Source organism: Bos taurus, chromosome 4 (assembly GCF_002263795.3).
Source record: "Bos taurus isolate L1 Dominette 01449 registration number 42190680 breed Hereford chromosome 4, ARS-UCD2.0, whole genome shotgun sequence".
Lineage (NCBI taxonomy): Eukaryota > Metazoa > Chordata > Mammalia > Artiodactyla > Bovidae > Bos > Bos taurus.
Window position 1 is genome coordinate 48,756,764 of NC_037331.1, and position 20,315 is coordinate 48,777,078.

A 20,315-nucleotide genomic window follows, 5' to 3' on the forward strand; every position below is an offset into this window, starting at 1 on the left:
TATAAATTAAGTATAAATTTTGACTTTCAGTAAAATTGTGACTGCTTACAGCACAAAGGTTAGCAACAATGGATACCAGAGGGCAGTAATAAAATGTTACATACAATTTCTCTTATCATTTTTGAGGAAGAAATTAATTTGTCATATTGCCACTGTACTAGTAAAGTAAGGATATAGTTAAGGGGAAAGTGAATATAGAGCACAGATGCTATAGAAATGTATAAAAGCACGAGGTCAAATCAAATAATTTAAATGTTTACCTAACATTTTAGCAATAAGAAATCTAAACATGTGAGTTTCCTTTTAGTAAATTTTCATAACTTGATGCACCATAAAATGCTGACATAACTTCTGACTTACATATTAAATTACATAAAACACAGTTTGAAGACTTTTTAAAAAAAATTCTAATTCTTTAAATAGCATCAGCAGACACTAATATTATTATTCTGAACCTGGATCTGCATCAATCTGAAGTATGACTGAGTTTATGGCCATACCACCCTGAATGCAACTGACCTTGTCTGAAGGATGGTTGATAGGCTAAATATGAGGATCAAAAAAAATTAAAAAAACAAAACACTTTCTAGGTGACAACTACTTTCTTTTACACACAAAATTGGTGGAAAATGCTTGATTTTCATTATCAGTATTGTATTTAGAGAAACAGGGAGGTATGGAAGAAAGGTTGTTTCCTCCAACTTGCAAAACACAAAAAATGCCCAGCAATTGAAAGCATCTTGAAAACCACTTAGGGATACAGAAACTTACATTTTAACAAAAGCAGGAGTAACTCTGAATCACAATTGTCCTTAGTTGTGAATGCACCTAAAAACTTGTTTATAAAGCTGCACAAACGGTAAGTCTTTTAAAAGATCCCACCAAAACATTCACCAAATGACACAGAACACTTACAGTATTACTCATCATTATTCTTCCAAGCTCTCACTGGTTAACTATACAGATAGAGCACATCGCTACACATAACTTGACTCCGAATTCAGCACCATGAAACCGCTTCTCTAAGAGGTCGACACAATAATCTTTAATTGATCTAGGAACTCTGGCACTGAAAGCGTGCATAACACAAGGTAATGATGTCGTCACCAAGGGACGACAAGAATAGAACCCAAATCCCTTGACTCCCCAGCTTGTGTTTTCCACTAATTGTGCTCCTTTCTACTCATTCGAGATCATCAAGTGTGAAGGGCTGGAGAAGGGAGTGGACACATGCGCCAGGGTCGCGAGGTGGAGACGGCCCAGAAGGTCCTCAGGAATCACTCTTTGGCACTTGTCTTTTGTTTCGGCTGAGAACGATGAAAGCTGCAGCAACCACCAACCCTTGGGACCAAGAACTGGAACTAGGTACTGCCCGTGGCGGTAACTTGTCTCTTCATTTTAGGCCTTTCCCCTTTTTCACGGCTCCCTCGAGGCCAGCCCTAACGTTCTCTCCCCATCCTCAGCTCTACTCCGCACTGGAGTCCCCGCTGACCTTTATTAAGAGTCGGCTGCGCCGCATCCGTCCTCCACCTGGCCCCGCGTACAGTCCTTAGGACAGGAGTTCTAGGGGGAGGGGGAGGTTTCCCTAGAAAATGAATGCTAATCAAGCGTTAGAAATGGGTTTCAACTGTTAGCAACTTGAGAGATGGGAACCGGGGTAGATACCCAAGTCAGCTCTGCGTGGGTCTGTGCAGCTCATCACGGCAAAGCAAAATGTAGACATATATGCACAGAGCTTTTCTCTCTAGCTGGTAGCCTTACACAGCTCAACCGTCCCCTAGGCAACCTCCCGCTGGAGGACGCTTTCCGGAGCGCGCGTGTTTACACTCTTCCTTGACCGGGGGGTGCCGGAGAACGCAGCTCGCGGACTCTGGGGGATTCCAAACCGTTACTCCGCCCGCCGGGGTGGGGACAGCCCAACGGCTGAGCCTGCGCAGTTGGGCTAGGTCGGCACCAGGGTCCCGGCCGGGGGCACTACAAGTCCCAGAAGGCAAAGCTCCGCGCGGGGTTGGGGGTGCGGCGGTGCGGGGCGCGGCGGCCGCCTTACCTGCCGCGAGCTTAGTCCTCCGGCTACTACCGGCTCTCTCCCTCCCCCGTTCCCGTCAGTCTCCGCTCCACATTAAAAGTCTACTTCCTCTGGAAGCACAAGAGAGGAACCTTTAGCAGCCTCTACACTGACGCTCCCCGCGTACTCGCTTTTTCTCTCTCTGCCCGAACTGAGCCTGACTCCCTCACCGGAGTCGGCTAGCGGACGCAAGAGAAGGGAACTTTTGGAGGGAACCAACCTGGTTTCACCTGACCACACTTCCGCCTCCCGGGCTCCGGAAGGTACCGCGCACGCGCTCCCTGCGACTCCGGCGCGGTTGACTTCCGCTCCCACTGTGCCCTGCGAGTCGAATCATGGATCACACTGGTAAGGAGGCGGAGGCAGTGGGGGTCCAGGTTCCATGCCCCCTTGGCCGGCCGGGGACGGGTCGCCCAGCGAACATAGAGGGGTTACATTCGCCTTACAGCACTGGGGTGTGGCGGCGAGGAAGGAATGTCACAGACCCCCTTCCCGTGTCCGGCGAGGGCCTGCTACTTCCTGGCCTACCCTCGGATGTGGTACCTACAGCCTCGGTGCCGGCAACGGCAGCTCCTTCTGAGCCCGGACCCGGCACCGCGGGAGGCGCGGGCTTCGCGGAGAGGACAGAGCGCCGGCAGTTTTTCCCCTCATTTGGGGTGCTCTGCCCTGCGTTATGGGGACTGGCGGGTAGAGTCTGGGAAGTCTCATTACGCTGGGAGTCGATGTGATAGAGTGGGTTAGAGACTTCCTGCTGTTTCAGTCAGATTTGGGCGGGTGCTGCGGTGGTCACTGCCTGTCGTTGTCTCTCCGGTGTTTCTTGGACTAGAGGTGGGAGAAGGGAGTCGGATATGGTTTTTGGAATGATACCGGGAGCAGCTTTTCTGCTTAAGCCTATAGCATGCCCCGCGCTTCAGCTGTGGTCCTTAACCACCACCAGTCTTGAGCTTAAAATCAAGATATTCTCATCACTTTCTACAAGTAAGAATGACTCCATTCTTTCTTAAGTGTTTTTTGTCTTTTGCTTCCTTGCAGTTTTTGGATGTTGAATGAGTGCATTTGGAGTTAGATACTGCTCCGTTCAGTTGTATCAGCCGTATTACTAGTAAGGTGATAAAAGGCTTTTTTCCCAGTATCAAGTATTAGTTAGGATTCCTCAGTCATCAACTGTCCACTTAATTTCATATATATATATACACACACAGACACACATACACGTATGTATATACACATATTCTTCTAGGCCTGGAGGTGGAATGGTAAACAAGATGAACTGGGTACCTGTCCTCATGGAAGTTACGTTCTATTGGGAAAAGCACAATGAACAAGTTTTTAGAAATACAGATTATGAGGGCTTTGAAGAAGACATATGGGGCTGTGGAAAGTGGAAGCTTCAGAGATGGTGATCAGAAGAGTCTTTTTAGGAAAGTAACATTTGTAAGCTGTGATCTGATGGATGAGAGGAATCCAGCTTGGCGTAAATCACGTGGAAAGCGTTTATAGCACGTACTAAGACTCTGAGGGAGGAAAATGAAGAGAAAACCAGTCAGCTGCACTTACGTAGAGGGAAAGAGCCCTAAGATAAGATTGGTAAGGAAGGCAGGAGTCGGGTGGTGCAAGACTTTGAAGTCCATGGTAAAGATTTGAGTGTTATTTTCAGTGCAATATGAAGCCATTGAACAGAAGTAGAGGAGGAACATAATCTCTCTTTAAAGTGTAATAGGCTGTTGTATGAAGAATGGTGTAAGAGAAGGAGGCAAGATAAATAGAAAATTTAGGAAGTGGTTGCAATAGACCAGAAGGGAAGCGTGGTTTAGTGACGGTGGCTTGGTTTACTAAAAACAGGAATGGGCAGATTCGGTGAATATTTTGGTGATAGAACTCAGGCCCTGGTGGATTGGTTTGGAGGCATGTGAGAGAAAGGAAAGGTGTGTAGGGTTCTAGTTTGAGTGGTGTCCTTTACTGGAGGACTTGGGAGAAAAATACCTTTTTTTTTTTTTTTTAAATGGAGTAGAGGTAACAAATGGGAATCTGGCAACAAGACTTTGAACTGCTAAGTATGAGGTGTTTGTTGGGACATAGAAGGGGAGATGTCAAGTGGAAATCATAGGGCAGTTTGTTTGGAATGATTTTAAGGCGTGAGGATGGATGGGATCACTTAAGGAAAGGCAAAACAGTAGAGAAGAGGGCCTAGCAGCAGGCTCTAGGGAACTCTAGTATTTGGAGGTTTTATGGAATTGAAACCGTGAAATCTTGGTGTTAGAGAAGCAAACGTGCCACGTTAGTGAAATGTTTCTCATTTGAGCCTGTTACTGGAATTGGGAGTCGAGCACTTTTCACAGTTTATTATGTTAGGAAATTGTAATGTGGGTTGGTGTGTATCTGAGTATTTATTATCCTACTTTCTAAGTTAAAAGTTGCCTAAGAAAGTAAAAGTCATCCTAACATGGAAATATTCACTAATGAACTGACCACTTGAAAAAATAGTTCCTACTCAGATATCCCTGCTGCTTAGCATGAGCCTCTTTTCTTTTTTTGTTTTTTAGTTAATTTCCTTATAAGGCAGTGTCCTTAGCAGTTTCTTGTCAGAAAATGGTATTAAATGTTGTACACTGATTGTGATTACAAACCTTACAAAATATTCAAGTTTTTACGATATTCATAAATGTGAGTTTGGTAATTGAATCACAAATAAAATCATTGGGAAATGAGGACGTGCCAGATAGCCAGTAAATTGAACACATTATGTCAGGATAGGCATCTCAAAAGGAAAATTCTAATATCAAAGGATTAAAAGAGGCCCCTGGGGAGATTGATGGAACTCTTGAATGTTATGCAAAAATGACTGGTTTTGGGAATGTGCTGAAATTGTCAGTCATAAAAAGAAGGCTATCCTGTAGTATTGTAATAGAAAATTACTCTAAGAAACTGCTAATTAACAGTTGATTGAGTCTTTAGCCATTCTAAAGATTAGCACTTAGTTGTAACTGTAACCTAAATTTTGTAAAAATATTTCTTGATTCCTTTAATTCAAGATAAGATTCTGCACAAATCTTTTAAAAACCTATATAATACAGTATTCCGTATTAGGCCTTTTACAGTGGATTTCACTTCATATGAGTGGTTACCTCCTTAATTCTCACTTTCTATAATATCCAAGGACTTTTGTTGTTAGGGTTTTAGGATTTTTAGTTGTGATATTCAAAAGTATACTTTGACTCATAATAAAAACCTCCCAAGCCCCAAGATAAACCCAGAGTGATGTCACTATTAACAGCTTGAACTTGGAGTCTGAGGCAGGCTGCAAGATGTTAGAGGGCAGTAGGCTCTTGAAAGTCATAATTGTGACCTCAGATGTCTAGGGTAGTGTGAAAAGGACTTGTAGTAATGAAGTGTTGTTTCACCAAGGAAAAACCGTTCAGAGTTCTTTTACTGTCGGAAAGACAACATTGAACTGTCTCTGATAAGTTGCTATTTTTTTAATTCATTGAAAAATCAGGAATTACCTTCTAAGCAAAAAAAAAATCATTCTGTCATACCTTTTTGCTATTACATTGTTTGTAGGTACTTTAAACAGCTAGAGTCAAAGCAGATGAAATACATTATTATCTTTTTGCTACTTCATTGCTTGTAGATATTTAGCAACTAAATGCAACTAGAGTGAAAGCAGATGAAAGCATTATCTGATTGTTGATACATTGAGAGTTAAATCAAGTATTGATTTAATTGATTGTTGAAGTATGGAGAGTTAAATCAAGATGGATTTATCCTAGTTTAAGATTCTCAACTGTCCATGTATTCCCATTCCCATGATTTTTTTTTTTTTTGCAGGTTAGCTGTTACGAAAATAATAATAGAAAGCAGACTGAAAGATATTTAAATTAATAATTAAGGACCGATTTTGAATTTTGTTCTGTGTATTATTGAGAAAGAGTGCAAATCGATGTGTAATTCTAGTATTCTTGGAGATGATTACTGCTGGGTAGAATACTACTTCTAAATTTGACTTTAGTGAATTTAATGTGGATAGTTTGGTTATGTCTCTGATTGTGCTGTCTCCTGCAATGGCAGTTACATAGCGTTGTTCGCTAATTGTCATGTTTAAAATGTTACTGTTTTAAATTATTTGCATTTCCCACTTCAGGACATTTCCCTTTCTGTTTTTAGCAGATAAAGGTAGATATTTTCTGGATTGTAATATGTCATCATGGACTTGAAAAAAGGTGGCTTTTAATCTTAAAATAGAGTCAGTTCTATGAAATAATGCTCGTATTACTCATTGGATATGAGTAAATTTATTTCATAAGCTAGTAACAGAGACATAGAAAGTGTCAGTTGTGTAGGCCTAGTTGAAGTACAGAAGTCTTGCATCCTCCTCACCCATAATTTACCATTACAGTGCTGACTAAGAACAGCGCAGTCACCTGTGCATCTAGAAATGGTATAGTACATTAGTGTGTGTGTTTACTACTAAATTGTGTGGTAATTTTTAGTATATTCCTGACTGCTTCTTAGAAAAATTATTTTATACCGAAGAGGATAATCACATCCCTGAAACTAACTTCATTTTCAGGGTATTATTGATTTAATTCTACCATTGTCAGTGTTAGTTTTGTGTTTCCAGTTTTATTGATTGTCCGGATGTAGATGCAGATTACTAAATTCATTGAGTGCCTACTTTGCATGCTTGATGGAAATGATGGTTTTCTTTCTTTTTGTTGTTCTTTCTTTACCTTTTATTCCTTCTTTAAAAAAAAATCTTACAGTTGCTAGACAGTTTCTTACCTTAGGCTGATGAAGGATTTTATGTTTCTATAAACCCCTCTGGAATTACATGGAAAATTTTATTGTCCATCCTCTTAGGGAGAGGTTCTATAGCTTTTGTCAACTTTTTAAAGGGCTCCATGTCTTAAAAAGCATTGCTTTAAGAGTTTATCCAGAATAGAGAAAATTGGTACTTGAACTTACATAGCCTAGTATTTAAAATCAGATACTGAGCCCTTCATGATGTTGGGTATATTGCTTTAATACCTGTGCCAGAATAACCTTCAAAAAGAAAACCTAAAAGAAATTACAACTTTTTTTCCTAACATAGACAATGAGTTACAAGGCACTAATAGTTCTGGATCATTGGGTGGTCTTGATGTTCGAAGACGAATTCCTATAAAGCTCATCTCCAAACAAGGGAACAAAGCCAAAGCTTCACCTCGAACTCCAAGGACTATAAACAGGATGCCTGCAAAGGCTCCAGCTGGTGATGAAGGTAATGTGTTTAACAGGTCCAAAAGTCTTTCTTTTATATCTGATTCCACCAAATAAGCCATGTGATTTTATTTACTTTTAGCCACCTCTTTTTTTATCTTAAATATTCTCTTCTTCAGTCTTTTGACTTCTCATTTTGGCATATTTTACTTTCTATCCCTTTATAAATATTTTTGATTTATTTTCTTTTGTTGTTGAAAGTAATACTATCTATTGTTTAGAAAGATCTAAACAGTATCGCAGAAAACATAATACTAAAGTAAAATTGTTCTCCCATTTTTATTCCCCCCTCAAATAATCCCTGGTATGACATTTTCATAGTTGCTTTATCACTGCCCCCCCACCCCCCACCTTTTTTGTAAGATGCATGTGAGATTCTGCCTTCTCAGTAGATTCAGATGTATCTTATTTAAGAAAATGGGTTTAGGTATTTCACTTAAGGATGTACCATACTTTAACAATTTTTTTAAAACATTTTGCTGTTAGAGACAATTTTGCAGTAAATGTCCTTATTTATTTAGTATGTATATTTTGTAGAATACACACCTTAGTATGTATATTTTGAAATTTAAATTTTGCATGAATTTGGGCATTTTTATAACTTGGTGGATTTAGAATTTATGCATTTTAGAATTTAATAGATTGTTGTCAAATGGTTCTTAAAAAATAGTACGTCACTTGATACTCCCACGCCAATATTGGTACTATTATCCTTTACAGATTTTTGTACTGATACACATTTCTTTAATTTATGAGTAGTGCTGTATGTTTTCATAGTATTGGTCATTTCTTTTTTCTAGGCTCTATCTGTTCATATCGTTTTCCCATTTTTTTCCTGTTTGATTGTCTTTCTCTTGATTTTTATGAGTTCTTTGTAGATTAACAAAATTGGCTTTTGTTATATGTTGTGTATATTCCCAATTTGTCTTTTGAATTTTATGTATAAAATTTTTATTGTAGAGAAGCTTGACAATTCTTTGTCTTTTGTACTGAACTTCTGGGTTTTATGTTATCCTTAGAGAGGACTTTCACCATTTCTTGAGTATAAAACAGTTTTTGTGGTCTATGGGCCAAATCCAGTGCTGTTTTTAATCAATAAAGTTGTATTGGAATACATGCATGCCCATTCTTTTACGTATTGTCTGGCTGTTTTCGGGCTTCCCAGGTGGGTCAGTGGTAAAGAATCCACCTGCCAATGCAGGAGTCTCGGGTTCGATCTCTAGGTTGGGAAGATCCCCTGGAGTAGGATATGGCAACCTGTTCCAGTGTGCTTGCTTGGAAAATCCCATGGACAGAGGAGCCTGGTGGGCTGTATATAGTCCCTGAGGTCACAAGGAGTTGGACATGACTGAGCTTAGGGCACCCAACACATGGCTGCTTTCACACTATATTGGCATAGTTGAGTAATTGCAGGTATGGCAGTATTAATTGGTCTTTGGGCAGATAAAGTTAGATAAAGTTTGCTGATCGTGGCTTTGGAACTTTTATGGATATATATTTGGTTGTTAAAACAAAAATGGGGTGTGACTTGAAGTGGGAGGGGATGAAGAGATATCTGAGAGGAAAGGGCTAGGAAGGGGATTTTAGCTTTTTTGCATTGTTTTACTGTTACACAATAATTTATTTATACATTACTGTATAGTTATAAAAAATTATTTTAAAACTGCTGCTGCTGCTGCGTTGCTTCAGTCGTGTCCGACTCTGTGTGACCCCATAGACGTCAGCCCATCAGGCTCCCCCGTCCCTGGGATTCTCCAGGCAAGAACACTGGAGTGGGTTGCCATTTCCTTCTCCAGTGCATGAAAGTGAAAAATGAAAGTGAAGTCGCTCAGTCGTGTCTGACTCTTAGTGACCCCATGGACTTCAGCCTACCAGGCTTCTCTGGCCATGGGATTTTCCAGGCAAGAGTACTGGAGTGGGGTGCCATTGCCTTCTCCATTTTAAAACTAGAAAGGCCAAAGACAGAGTACCCTAGGTTACTGATGGAGCAGCAGCTGCTGCTTTGTTATCTATACAGATATATGTATAGTTTAATGATGGGAGTATAGGTTGAACCACTCTGGATAATGATAATGTACTGGTGATTTTCTTAGCTCTTGTTCTGCTCAATAATTTTCTGAGTTTTAGATAAGTAGAAAAATTAATTTTCCTTATTTTGAGTTTTTGATGACAGCAGCTTTTATAAGATATAAATGGGCCATCTAAGAGCCTAGGGTCACTCATATGTAACTTAGAAGAACTCTACATTGGTGTTGCAGGTAATTAGATAGCAGTACACTGGTGTATCAGTATCAGCCTCAAGAAATTATTGCATCTGTGCCTGTGTGTCTGTCTGCAGATGTTAACCAGTTCTAGGGCCAAAAGTCGTGAGAAGCCTGGCATATTGGAGGGATAGATTTGTCTTCTCAGCTTTACTTTAGGTAATTGAATTCTGCTTAGAATCCCCATCAGACTGTTCACTGATTTTCTTTTCTTTTGTATAAGATGAGAGGATTGCCATCAACTTTTTAATCAGGTCAGAGAAATTGAGCATATTTGATCTTCATCTTGAACTTTATTGATATTGATACATACAGTGTAGGGGAGGAGACTTGTAGATAGGATATAAATTTTGCTATTTGGGTGAATAAGAAAGGTTTTAATTGAAATGATGAAGTATGAGTATGTTGAGGTTTCTAAAATCAGGTTCAATTTAAAGTTGAAGAAGAGGTTACCTAATTTTCTAAGTGATAAGAAGAAAGCCTGCAGAATTCTTTGTTAATCCTTTGGCACTAATACCAGTTACAATGTAATATCACTTTTATAGATTATCAGAATAAATGACAATCAGTATCTTGTGTAATAATCATGATGATAATTATTAGTAGTTTTATACCAGAAATAGTCTGGTGGGTTAATATGAGCCCTTGAATAGGAGTGAAGAGATCAGAGGTCCCTTCCTAGCTCCGCTTCTGTGTGTTGTTATGGTCTCCAGTACTGCAATATTCTCAGGCATGAGAATTGGACTGCATGGGTCCCAGGATCATTTCTAGCAGTTGTTTAGTAAGACTTGATTATGCTGTTCTTAGAGGAGCTTTGAAAGGTGTCAGTGAACAGGTCTGTTTTGTCCATGTAAAATACAGGTCTATGTACCTGTATTTCCAAAATGAAATTTGAGATGTAAAAAGTTAATAGGTAACATTTTGTTTTCTCAGAAGGATTTGATTATAATGAAGAAGAACGGTATGACTGTAAAGGGGGTGAACTGTTTGGAAATCAACGAAGATTTCCTGGACACCTTTTTTGGGACTTTCAGGTATAAGTAAAAATAAAAAAATTTATTAGAACAATGAAATATTTTAAATACTTTATTAGGACAATTTAGATTGCATAAAGAATAGTGCGAACTTTTATTATAATTATATCTTTCATTACCCATAAATCATTTGTTAATGCCCTATTTCACTGTTTCCAAAAATAATCTGAAGTAATTTTCAGTGATGTCAAGTAAAATCAATAAGTAATAACACTGTCAAAGGGGGAAAAAACCCAAAACTGATGGTTGCCCAAATAATGTGGCATATGTGGGAATTATATCAAGAGATCTTCATTTCTAATTGTTTTAGTAACTTTTATACTAATTCATTGTGTAATTTATAGACATAATTTTTAGAAATGCTTAAGGAAATTTTAATTATTTCAACAGATAAACATCTTAGGTGAAAAGGATGATACTCCAGTTCATTTCTGTGACAAATGTGGATTACCTATTAAAATTTATGGGCGAATGGTAAGTATAACTAAGTTAAATTCTGTTTTTATAAATTTATATATTTGTGTAGAGATGAGGACTCTGAAATTTAAGTAGATAGATTTATTATTGTTTAACAATAAAGTTTATAACGAATAAGTATAAAATAGCTAAGGAACATTTGGGGATAATATGCATTTAAAGAATTATCTTGACAGATTCTTGGATTGCTTGTAAAAAATTAAGGAAACTAATTTCTTTGGATGGTTTGATCCTTAAGGAAAAAAAAAATTTTTCTTTAATAGAATAAAATCAGTATTTCTAAAGGCTAAAATTTTTAATATAGAACTGAATTAAATATTATTTATGATTTCTGAGTATTGAATTCTAAGCACTTAAAATACAGCCCCAACTGTAATTTTATAGTAATTTTGATAATATAAAAAGATAGTTTTACATTTTTGTTGGAAAAAGTTGAATTTACTGTTAAACCTGTGGTGGTAGAAGCTGTGGATTCTGCACTGTTGCTTTGCTGTGTGGCATAACTAAATAACAGTAATGAATTATGAGTTCTAAAATAGTGTAACATTATTTTACTGTGTCCTTCTGATTTATTTTTAAATATATGTAAGTTCATTAACTTAAGACTACCAGGGAAGAAGCCTGCTTATATTAAATGTAGAAGATACTTGTTCTTTCACTGCCATGAAATACTTCCTGGAGATAACAGGATTAGGTGAAACATTGTACAGTATTCTTCAGGAGCTTTTAACCTGTAGGGACCATGAATGTGCATGTATATGTTTTTTTGGGGAAAGGGCCAAAGTTTTCATTGCATTCTCACAAAGAGCTTTGTGACTGAAAAAGGTTAACTGTTGCTTTTATGTAATTAGTACTTAATAAATGTTCATTTTAACCAACAGTTCTCAAGTGCCTTCTATGTCTAGGTCACTGCACTCACTGTTGCTTTTTATCGAAGTATTTTAATTTGCTCTAGAATATTAACTGTAACGTGTCTCTGTTCGCAGATTCCATGCAAGCATGTGTTTTGCTATGACTGTGCTATTTTACATGAAAAAAAGGGAGATAAGATGTGTCCGGGGTAAGATCATCATTAAATTTTTAAATAATAAGGATTGTGATATAATGATTTATGATATAGGTTAAAGGTGAGTGTATGATACAGACCAGTGGCAAGATGTCAAGTGTGTAGACCTGGCTAATGTTTCTCTGTGAGCCAAGAGTTGACTATAACCTTCTCCTTAGGATAGGGCTAATTAGCTATTATCAGTTAGTTCACATTGGCCAAAATAACAATAATAAATACATCACAAAGTTAGCATTGTAAACCTAAAATATTTTCTCATTTTAATGGGATGCTAGAGAGGTAGTATCACGTAGTGATTTAGAGCAAAGACTCTGGAATTAGAATTACTGGATTCAAATCTCTGTTTTGTGATTTATTAACTATGTCACATAGACGATTTCTTTATCTGTAAAATGGAGCTAATAATAGTACTTACCTCCCTGGGTTATTATTAGAAGTAAATGAGTAGCAGATAGCAAGTACTATGTAAGTATAAACTTTTATTTATTGACTTCAAATCTGATTATGTCTTTTTTTTTTTAATTTTATTTTATTTTTAAACTTTACATAATTGTATTAGTTTTGCCAAATATCAAAATGAATCTATCACAGGTATACATGTGTTCCCCATCCTGAACCCTCCTCCCTCCTCCCTCCCCATACCATCCCTCTGGGTCGTCCCAGTGCACTAGCCCCAATCATCCAGTATCGTGCATCGAACCTGGACTGGCATCTCGTTTCATACATGATATTTTACATGTTTCAATGCCTTTCTCCCCTGATTATGTCTTGAGTACATCTTAGAACACCTTCATGTTCTAAGACAGGCTCAGACACGTTAAGATCATCGGGAGGTGTTGATCAATAGTGATCTGTTTGGGAATGGTCTTAAAGGATCCAGAATAAACTATGAATTTTTATATCAATTCAGAACCCCTGATAGAAGATTTAAGAAAAATTTTGAGAGAAACTTCTTTGGAACAACTGTAGGCTTTCTAGGTCACTTATAACCTAAGTTAGAACCTATCCCAAGGGTTGTAGTATTAGTTGATAACAAAATTATGGACAGTTGTAAGGGATAATTTTCTTTTATGGTGTAGGAAGATTGGCATCTGTGGGAGAGAATGAATGATTCATTAACAAACCAGTAAGAACTAATTCTCTTAGCATATTTTATTAGCCCTTTAAAGTCACATTAATTTTATAGTGTGAGTTTAAAGAATATTTTCTCAATATAATTATAATTCAAAAGAATTAGGAAATTGAAAGTGCATATTCACTATTTGCCTCATTTTCTGTAGTGCCTAATTTTCCAACACAGTGTACACCCACTTAAATTCTATAGTGAATTTGATTGCCTCATTGAGATAAGGGATTTTGGATGTTGTAAAACACCACGTAGAGGACACCAGAAGGTTTTCTCTTTTATGTAAGTGTTTTGATGTTAATATTTAAAAGGGAATTTAGTTTTCAAGTTTTTCAGTGTAACTTCAGTAGGCATATCACTGGTTGGCTGTTAGGGATATTAAAACATAAGCTTATCTGGATTAACAGACCTGGGTCAGAAAGTGAAGAAATGACAACCCAAATTAATGTAAATATTATATACTAATGCTTAAGCATCACCCAAAGAAATGCCCCCCACCTCCCAATCCTGTTACTGTGGAGCTATTTCAGAGTTTACAGCAAATTAGAAGCAAAAAATTAGAAGTGTGCCAAATGGCCACTAAAGGGAGGCCTTCTAAGTATGAAGTAGTAGTACCAGCCTTCAGTGAGGAAGGAACACTACCACCACTCAAAATCAAGAATATGGAGCCATTTGATACAGGTTATATGACTTGGCCTGCATATTCAATGATGATAGCTTATACATGTTTAGTGCTTAACTAATCATTAAGTCCTGTCATTTTCACTGTTTCATTGATGTTTCAAACGTTCTTTTAACTAGTTCAGTTCAGTCGCTCAGTTGTGTCCGACTCTTTGCAACCCCATGAATCGCAGCACTCCCGGCCTCCCTGTCCATCACCAACTCCCGGAGTTCACCCAGACTCAGGTCCATCGAGTCAGTGATGCCATCCAGCCATCTCATCCTCTGTCATCCCCTTCTCCTCCTGCCCCCAATCCCTCCCAGCATCAGAGTCTTTTCCAATGAGTCAACTCTTCGCATGAGGTGGCCAAAGTACTGGAGTTTCAGCTTTAGCATCATTCCTTCCAAAGAAATCCCAGGGTTGATCTCCTTCAGAATGTACTGGTTGGATCGCCTTGCAGTCCAAGGGACTCTCAAGAGTCTTCTCCAATACCACACAAAAGCATCAACTCTTCGGCACTCAGCCTTCTTTACAGTCCAACTCTCACATCCATACATGACCACAGGAAAAACCATAGCCTTGACTAGACGGACCTTTGTTGGCAAAGTAATGTCTCTGCTTTTGAATATGCTATCTAGGTTGGTTATAACTTTCCTTCCAAGGAGTAAGCGTCTTTTAACTAGGATGAAGTCTATATAAAAGCATTATGAGTTAAGGTTAGATGTTATAACCCATTTTACAGATAAAGAAATAAAGTTTAAATAACTTCTCCAAGATCTCAGAGCCAATATACTAGATCCCAGTTCCAATTCCTAGTTCAGTCTTTCTGTTGTTTCAAGAAGCCTTCTAAAGTCAAAAGTGTATTAAAAAATAGTGAATGAAGAAGAATAGTTACAATTTGACCCTGACTCATTAAGAAAATAATTGAGTTAAATTTAGTGTTTATAATTTAGAAAAGTAGGAGTGTGTAATACTTCGTATTAGTAAATTTGACAATTCAGGAAGACCCCCCTCCTTGAAAGGACTCTTGGCATTCATGGTTTGAATTTAAAATATTGTTTAATATTAAGAACCTTGATGGTTAGGATGATCCTGTTTATTTTTGTAGTTCTTGCAACACCTTTCACTTAGTATCTTCTACTTAGTATTATTTGCTCAGAAAATTGCTTACTGGTCAATAAATACTCTACAAGTTTGCATTTTGTGATTCTGACAAGATCCTTTGGTTTGCCCTTCCTGGAGTTTTGGGGGTTTTTGCACACAGATTCAAAACATAGAATTGTTTGTGAAATCAGATAAATTCTAAATCTTGGTAAGAAAAGGGTTTTGCTTCAAACATACTCTGTTTGATAAACACTTAAAATTTTTTTCTTAAGAGTTTTGATGTTGACAGAAATGCTGATGCTTAATAGCAAACAGACCATAAAGTGGAAAAGATTAAAGGTTCACTTACATTAACTATAACTTTTAATTGTGAACTTTTTGCAGAGTTTTCCATAATAAAATTTAAAACTAGTCATATCTTTGAAATTTAGTGCATTGTTTTTATAGTCTATTTTTAGTAAATCAAACTTTTTTCCCTTCTAATTTAGCTGTAGTGATCCTGTGCAGCGAATTGAGCAGTGTACACGAGGTTCTCTCTTCATGTGTAGCATTGTTCAAGGGTGCAAGAGAACATACTTGTCTCAGAGAGACTTACAGGCTCATATCAACCACCGCCACATGAGAGCTGGAAAACCTGTTACCCGGGCTTCACTTGAAAATGTTCATCCTCCTCCTATTGCCCCACCACCAGCTGAAATCCCCGATCGTTTTATCATGCCGCCAGACAAGCACCATATGAGCCATATTCCGCCAAAGCAGCACATCATGATGCCACCACCTCCTTTGCAACATGTGCCCCACGAGCACTATAATCAGCCACATGAGGATATTCGTGCTCCTCCAGCTGAATTGTCCATGGCTCCACCTCCACCTCGCTCAGTCAGTCAGGAAACCTTTCGTATTTCAACAAGAAAACACAGCAATTTAATAACTGTCCCTATTCAGGATGACTCAAATCCAGGTGCTAGAGAACCACCACCTCCTGCCCCCGCACCTGCTCACCATCATCCTGAATATCAGGGTCAACCAGTGGTCTCGCACCCTCATCATATTATGCCTCCACAGCAACATTATGCACCACCCCCACCTCCTCCACCACCAATAAGCCATCCAATGCCACATCCTCCCCAGGCCGCAGGTACTCCTCACTTGGTGTATAGCCAAGCTCCACCTCCACCAATGACCTCTGCTCCACCACCAATTACCCCTCCCCCTGGACATATTATTGCCCAGATGCCACCTTATATGAATCATCCTCCTCCAGGACCTCCCCCACCTCAACATGGTGGTCCACCTGTAACTGCACCCCCTCCTCACCATTACAACCCCAACTCTTTACCCCAGTTCACTGAAGATCAAGGAACTCTGAGCCCTCCATTTACACAACCAGGGGGAATGAGTCCTGGTATATGGCCTGCACCAAGAGGGCCACCTCCTCCTCCACGAATGCAGGGTCCGCCTTCTCAAACCCCACTACCTGGACCACATCATCCAGATCAGACAAGATATAGACCGTATTATCAATGATAATAGTATTCTGAACTGATGATATGATGAGGAAACAAAACTTATATGTATAGTCAATCTTTTCTTTAAGCTTTGACTGTTCGGGGAAGGAAAAGCGCCTCTTACTGAGGTGGCTATACAACACTTAGGGTCTTGTCTCTTAAAATGGTTTTAAATCTTGACCTTAGGATTGATTTCAAGTACTATACTGTAGTGCAGTTAAGTGGCTCAGTTGAGCACAGCTATATTTTAAGAACTTTGTTCCCCTAGTGTGGTAAATTGACCCAGAGGTAACCATTTGTAAGAAGAAAAAAAATTGAAAACATTTTTCCATTGTTACACTTTCAAAAGTACGTCCTTTGTTAAACCCAATGTTTAAGTTTTTCTTGTGATACATTTTGTTAACCTGTGTAAAAGGATTAAACTTCAATATGGTTGTAAAAATGCTATTTTTATGTGAACTTAAGTGCAGCCACATACTGTTTTTTAAACCATATGTTTTACCACTAATTTCCCAAAGTTACAATAAAATCCTAAAAGTAAAAATCTAATAGAAATTTACTGTAAGGCAGACTGTTAAATGGTAGAAAATTATTTCACATTTTAGGCACTGAAATTTTGAGGTATATTAGGTATATAATGCACTTCACTTGGATGCCTTTTCATTTATAGGCAGCTTCAGGAGCACCAAAATACATTGAAATTCCAGTACTAAGAATATTTATGTCTGTAATGTTAAGAGGCATTGCTTGTATTTTTGGAAAGATAGGGCCAAAGTAATCAACTCTGTAGGCTCCAAGCTGTTGGGGATGCTGTTACTCATTAATGCTTTTTACCGAATGGTTGGAGTCATATGATGCATCACACTTTAATTAACCTTAAGTAACATTTTATAGAACTGTATAAGTGGTATTCTTTAGATGAAGTGTGTTCCTCTCTGCTCATTGTCTGAAACTAAATATTTAGGGCTGAATAGGCTTTATGTAATTCCTCATTTCATGGTAGAATTTGATCCTGTACTTAAGTGGATTCTTGTTTATTGGGTTTTAAAGTATAATTTGAATGCCATGGAGGAATTTGAATACTGTATTAATGAAGGATGTTCTTGTAATCACATACTTGCGTTGCTCAGGTTTCATTACTGTATGATAAGGTGTTTTTCTCTAACTTAACTATTACTGACTTCCTGTTTCTTTTATTGGTTAAGCAGTCTAAAACTTGGAACATTTTTTTAGCAGAGTCAACAGTGAAGACTACCAGATGATTTTGTATTGAAGAGAAAAGTAATGTCTAAATTGTGAATTTCAATGCATTATAAGGTGCCTTCGGAGTCAGCTTTTGCATTATAGGGGCTTGTTACAGTCCAGCTAAGATGACCACTTACAGTTTATACAGAATTCATATGTATAAATCAACATTCTTGGGATATTACTATATATCCTTTGAATACACCCCTGTGAAGTACTTCCTCCCCCCCCAAAATGGTGCATAACATAAACATGAAATGTGTAGTATACAGATACCGTTTATTATTAAATAGTTTATAGTGTATAAATTTAGAACATTTCTTTTTGACAAGAGGTGAACTGATGGCTAATTTACCATTTAATTCTGTCAGAAACAGGCAAAGCAGTTTCTCACTTTGGATAACTGATACAAAGTCATCTATAAATTTAGAGCTGAAATAATATAAATGGCCCTTTCAACCATGACCAGCTGAAAATAATACACTTTTTTTTTAAGTGAAAGTACGTGATTTTTCACACCTAGCAATTTGAGAGTTCAGTGTTAATGTGGTGTTTCTAATGAGAAATTGTTACTAGAAGCATAGGAGTGAAATAGTGTGAAATGGTGGTGAGTGTGTCTATCATATTACTGTAGGTACTTGGACTGGTGCAAACTTGATTACCTTTAATGGCCCTTTTTAGGAGCTGTTAAAATATTATTGAAAATTCAGTACCAATAGTTTGGTTTCATGTAATAGGAAATAACAAAACTTACTTTAAAGCTTCTCAGCTATTTATGAAGAGCTCACCTGACTTAATTGAAATTCACTAGAATGTATTGAACAAAAAAATGTTATCACGGTAAAATTCCACATGTTAAGTCTTGTAGGCTTTAAAATATTTGGTTAGGTTTAAGAAATATGTGTTATGCAGGGAGGCAGTTCAGATGAATGTGTTGTAGCAGACAGTTTTTTTTTTTTTAATGGTGTTAGACTTGAATTCATCTAGTTATTGTTTGAATGAGGGTGGGTGGGTAGAAGGATAACAAAATTACTGTTAGTGTTTCTTTCCTTAAGGAAAAAGATGTGAATCCCAGCCTTATTTCAGGGAAGCCTTTGAAGCTATGATGGACGTAAGTCTAAATTAAATGTATGTATGTTTCATTATATTGCTCTTAAAAGACTACTGAGGTGGCAGTTTAATTCTTAAAAACAATAAAATGAAAGCATAAATACTATTTTGCCTAGGTGAGTTTTTACCTAATGATGACACATTTGGGAGACTGCAGAATTTTCCACGTCGATACAACTTTTACAGCAAAATTTCACGTTTTGGGAGATTAAAACCAGCAAGGTGAACGTTAATATTTCTAAAGTGGCATGCTTGTTCAGAGTATAATATATAGTATTGGAGAAAATTATCAGTTGCAAAGATTGTAAGAAACTACTTAATATTCATTTTGCCCTGTAAAAAACCACTTGCTCAAGTTATTGTATAAGAGACTAACACTAAAACGCAAATGGAAAAGATAATTTGACCGTATTTTTAAACTTGAAATAGGTCATTTTATGATATGAAGTATACAGAGCTGCTTTTGGCTTTGTTCTGATGTACTCGAAGGGTATCTTTCATACGTCTTTTTGGAAAAACCATGTAAACTTATTTTTGAAAAAGCGTTAATGGAAAAAAAAAGTATGTGGAAAAATCTCAAGTACCTGAAACCAAAATACACTTTTCTGATTATTAGATCAACCATCAAATTGGTATATTGATGTTAATTGAGGCTTGACATAATCATACTATATTCTAACTGAAGTGGATTTATTTTTCTTTACTGGTTTGTAATTGTAATCTGTTCAGTTGTGGCCTAGACCAAGCAGACTTTACGTACTACAATATATGCACGATCTAATAAAGCAATATTGGATATACTAGACTTAAAGGGGAAAGAGAGGTAAGCCAGGTAAAATACTTGGTAATAATACTAATAAAAATATTTGAATTTTCAAACATTTTTTGTTTTGATTCATGCCCCTTCAGTTTTCTGACTTTGAGGGGAAAACCGTTAAGGCAGAATTGTTAAAGCAACATTTTAATATTAAACTTTAATTTCCTCATCTCCCTTTTGAAATTTTAGGCATTACAGAATCACAGGATTTAAATGAACAGTGGTGGGTCATGAGTTTTTATCACTTGGGCAGGACCGCGTCTTTCTAAAAATCTAGCCTATGTCTTCAGAATATCCTTTTTCTAGTCTAAGTTAGTTGTAAGCACCAACTTTAATACTGTATTTAAGTCTATTTCTTATTAATCTAGTCTTTTTTGGTGGCTCAGTCAGTAAAGAGTCTGCCTACTATGTGGGAGACCCAGGTTCAATCCCTAGGTTGGGAAGATTCCCTGGAGAAGGAAATGGCAACCCACTCCAGTATTCTTGCCTGGAGAGTCCCATGGACAGAGGAACCTGGTAGGCTACAGTCCGTGGGGGTCACAAAGAGTTGGACACGACTGAGTGACTTAACACTTTCACTTT

At 37.6% G+C, this 20,315-nt stretch overlaps 1 protein-coding gene and 1 long non-coding RNA gene across 6 annotated transcripts; one reads left to right on the top strand and one right to left on the bottom strand.

The window, feature by feature from the left end:
- The first annotated feature begins 978 nt into the window (after window positions 1–978).
- CBLL1 (Cbl proto-oncogene like 1) lies at window positions 979–19,797 on the top strand. 5 transcript variants are annotated; one of them, XM_059885611.1, is made up of 6 exons: window positions 979–1,365; window positions 7,158–7,325; window positions 10,519–10,619; window positions 11,010–11,093; window positions 12,083–12,156; window positions 15,542–19,797. In XM_059885611.1, exons 1-6 carry the CDS (start codon window positions 1,317–1,319, stop codon window positions 16,578–16,580), a joined length of 1,515 nt encoding a protein of 504 aa, XP_059741594.1. In that variant the 5' UTR covers window positions 979–1,316; the 3' UTR covers window positions 16,581–19,797. The 5 variants fall into 5 exon arrangements, with proteins under 5 accessions (XP_059741594.1, XP_005205475.1, XP_005205476.1 ...); XM_005205418.5 differs by lacking the exon at window positions 979–1,365 and adding an exon at window positions 2,379–3,043; XM_005205419.5 differs by lacking the exon at window positions 979–1,365 and adding an exon at window positions 2,379–3,043 and having other exon boundaries at window positions 10,522–10,619.
- LOC112446375 (uncharacterized) lies at window positions 1,019–2,373 on the bottom strand. Its single transcript, XR_009494216.1, has 3 exons — window positions 2,286–2,373; window positions 2,048–2,136; window positions 1,019–1,585 (listed from the first exon to the last, which is right to left on the bottom strand). It is a non-coding gene; the product is annotated as an uncharacterized lncRNA (long non-coding RNA).
- Window positions 19,798–20,315: the final 518 nt, after the last annotated feature.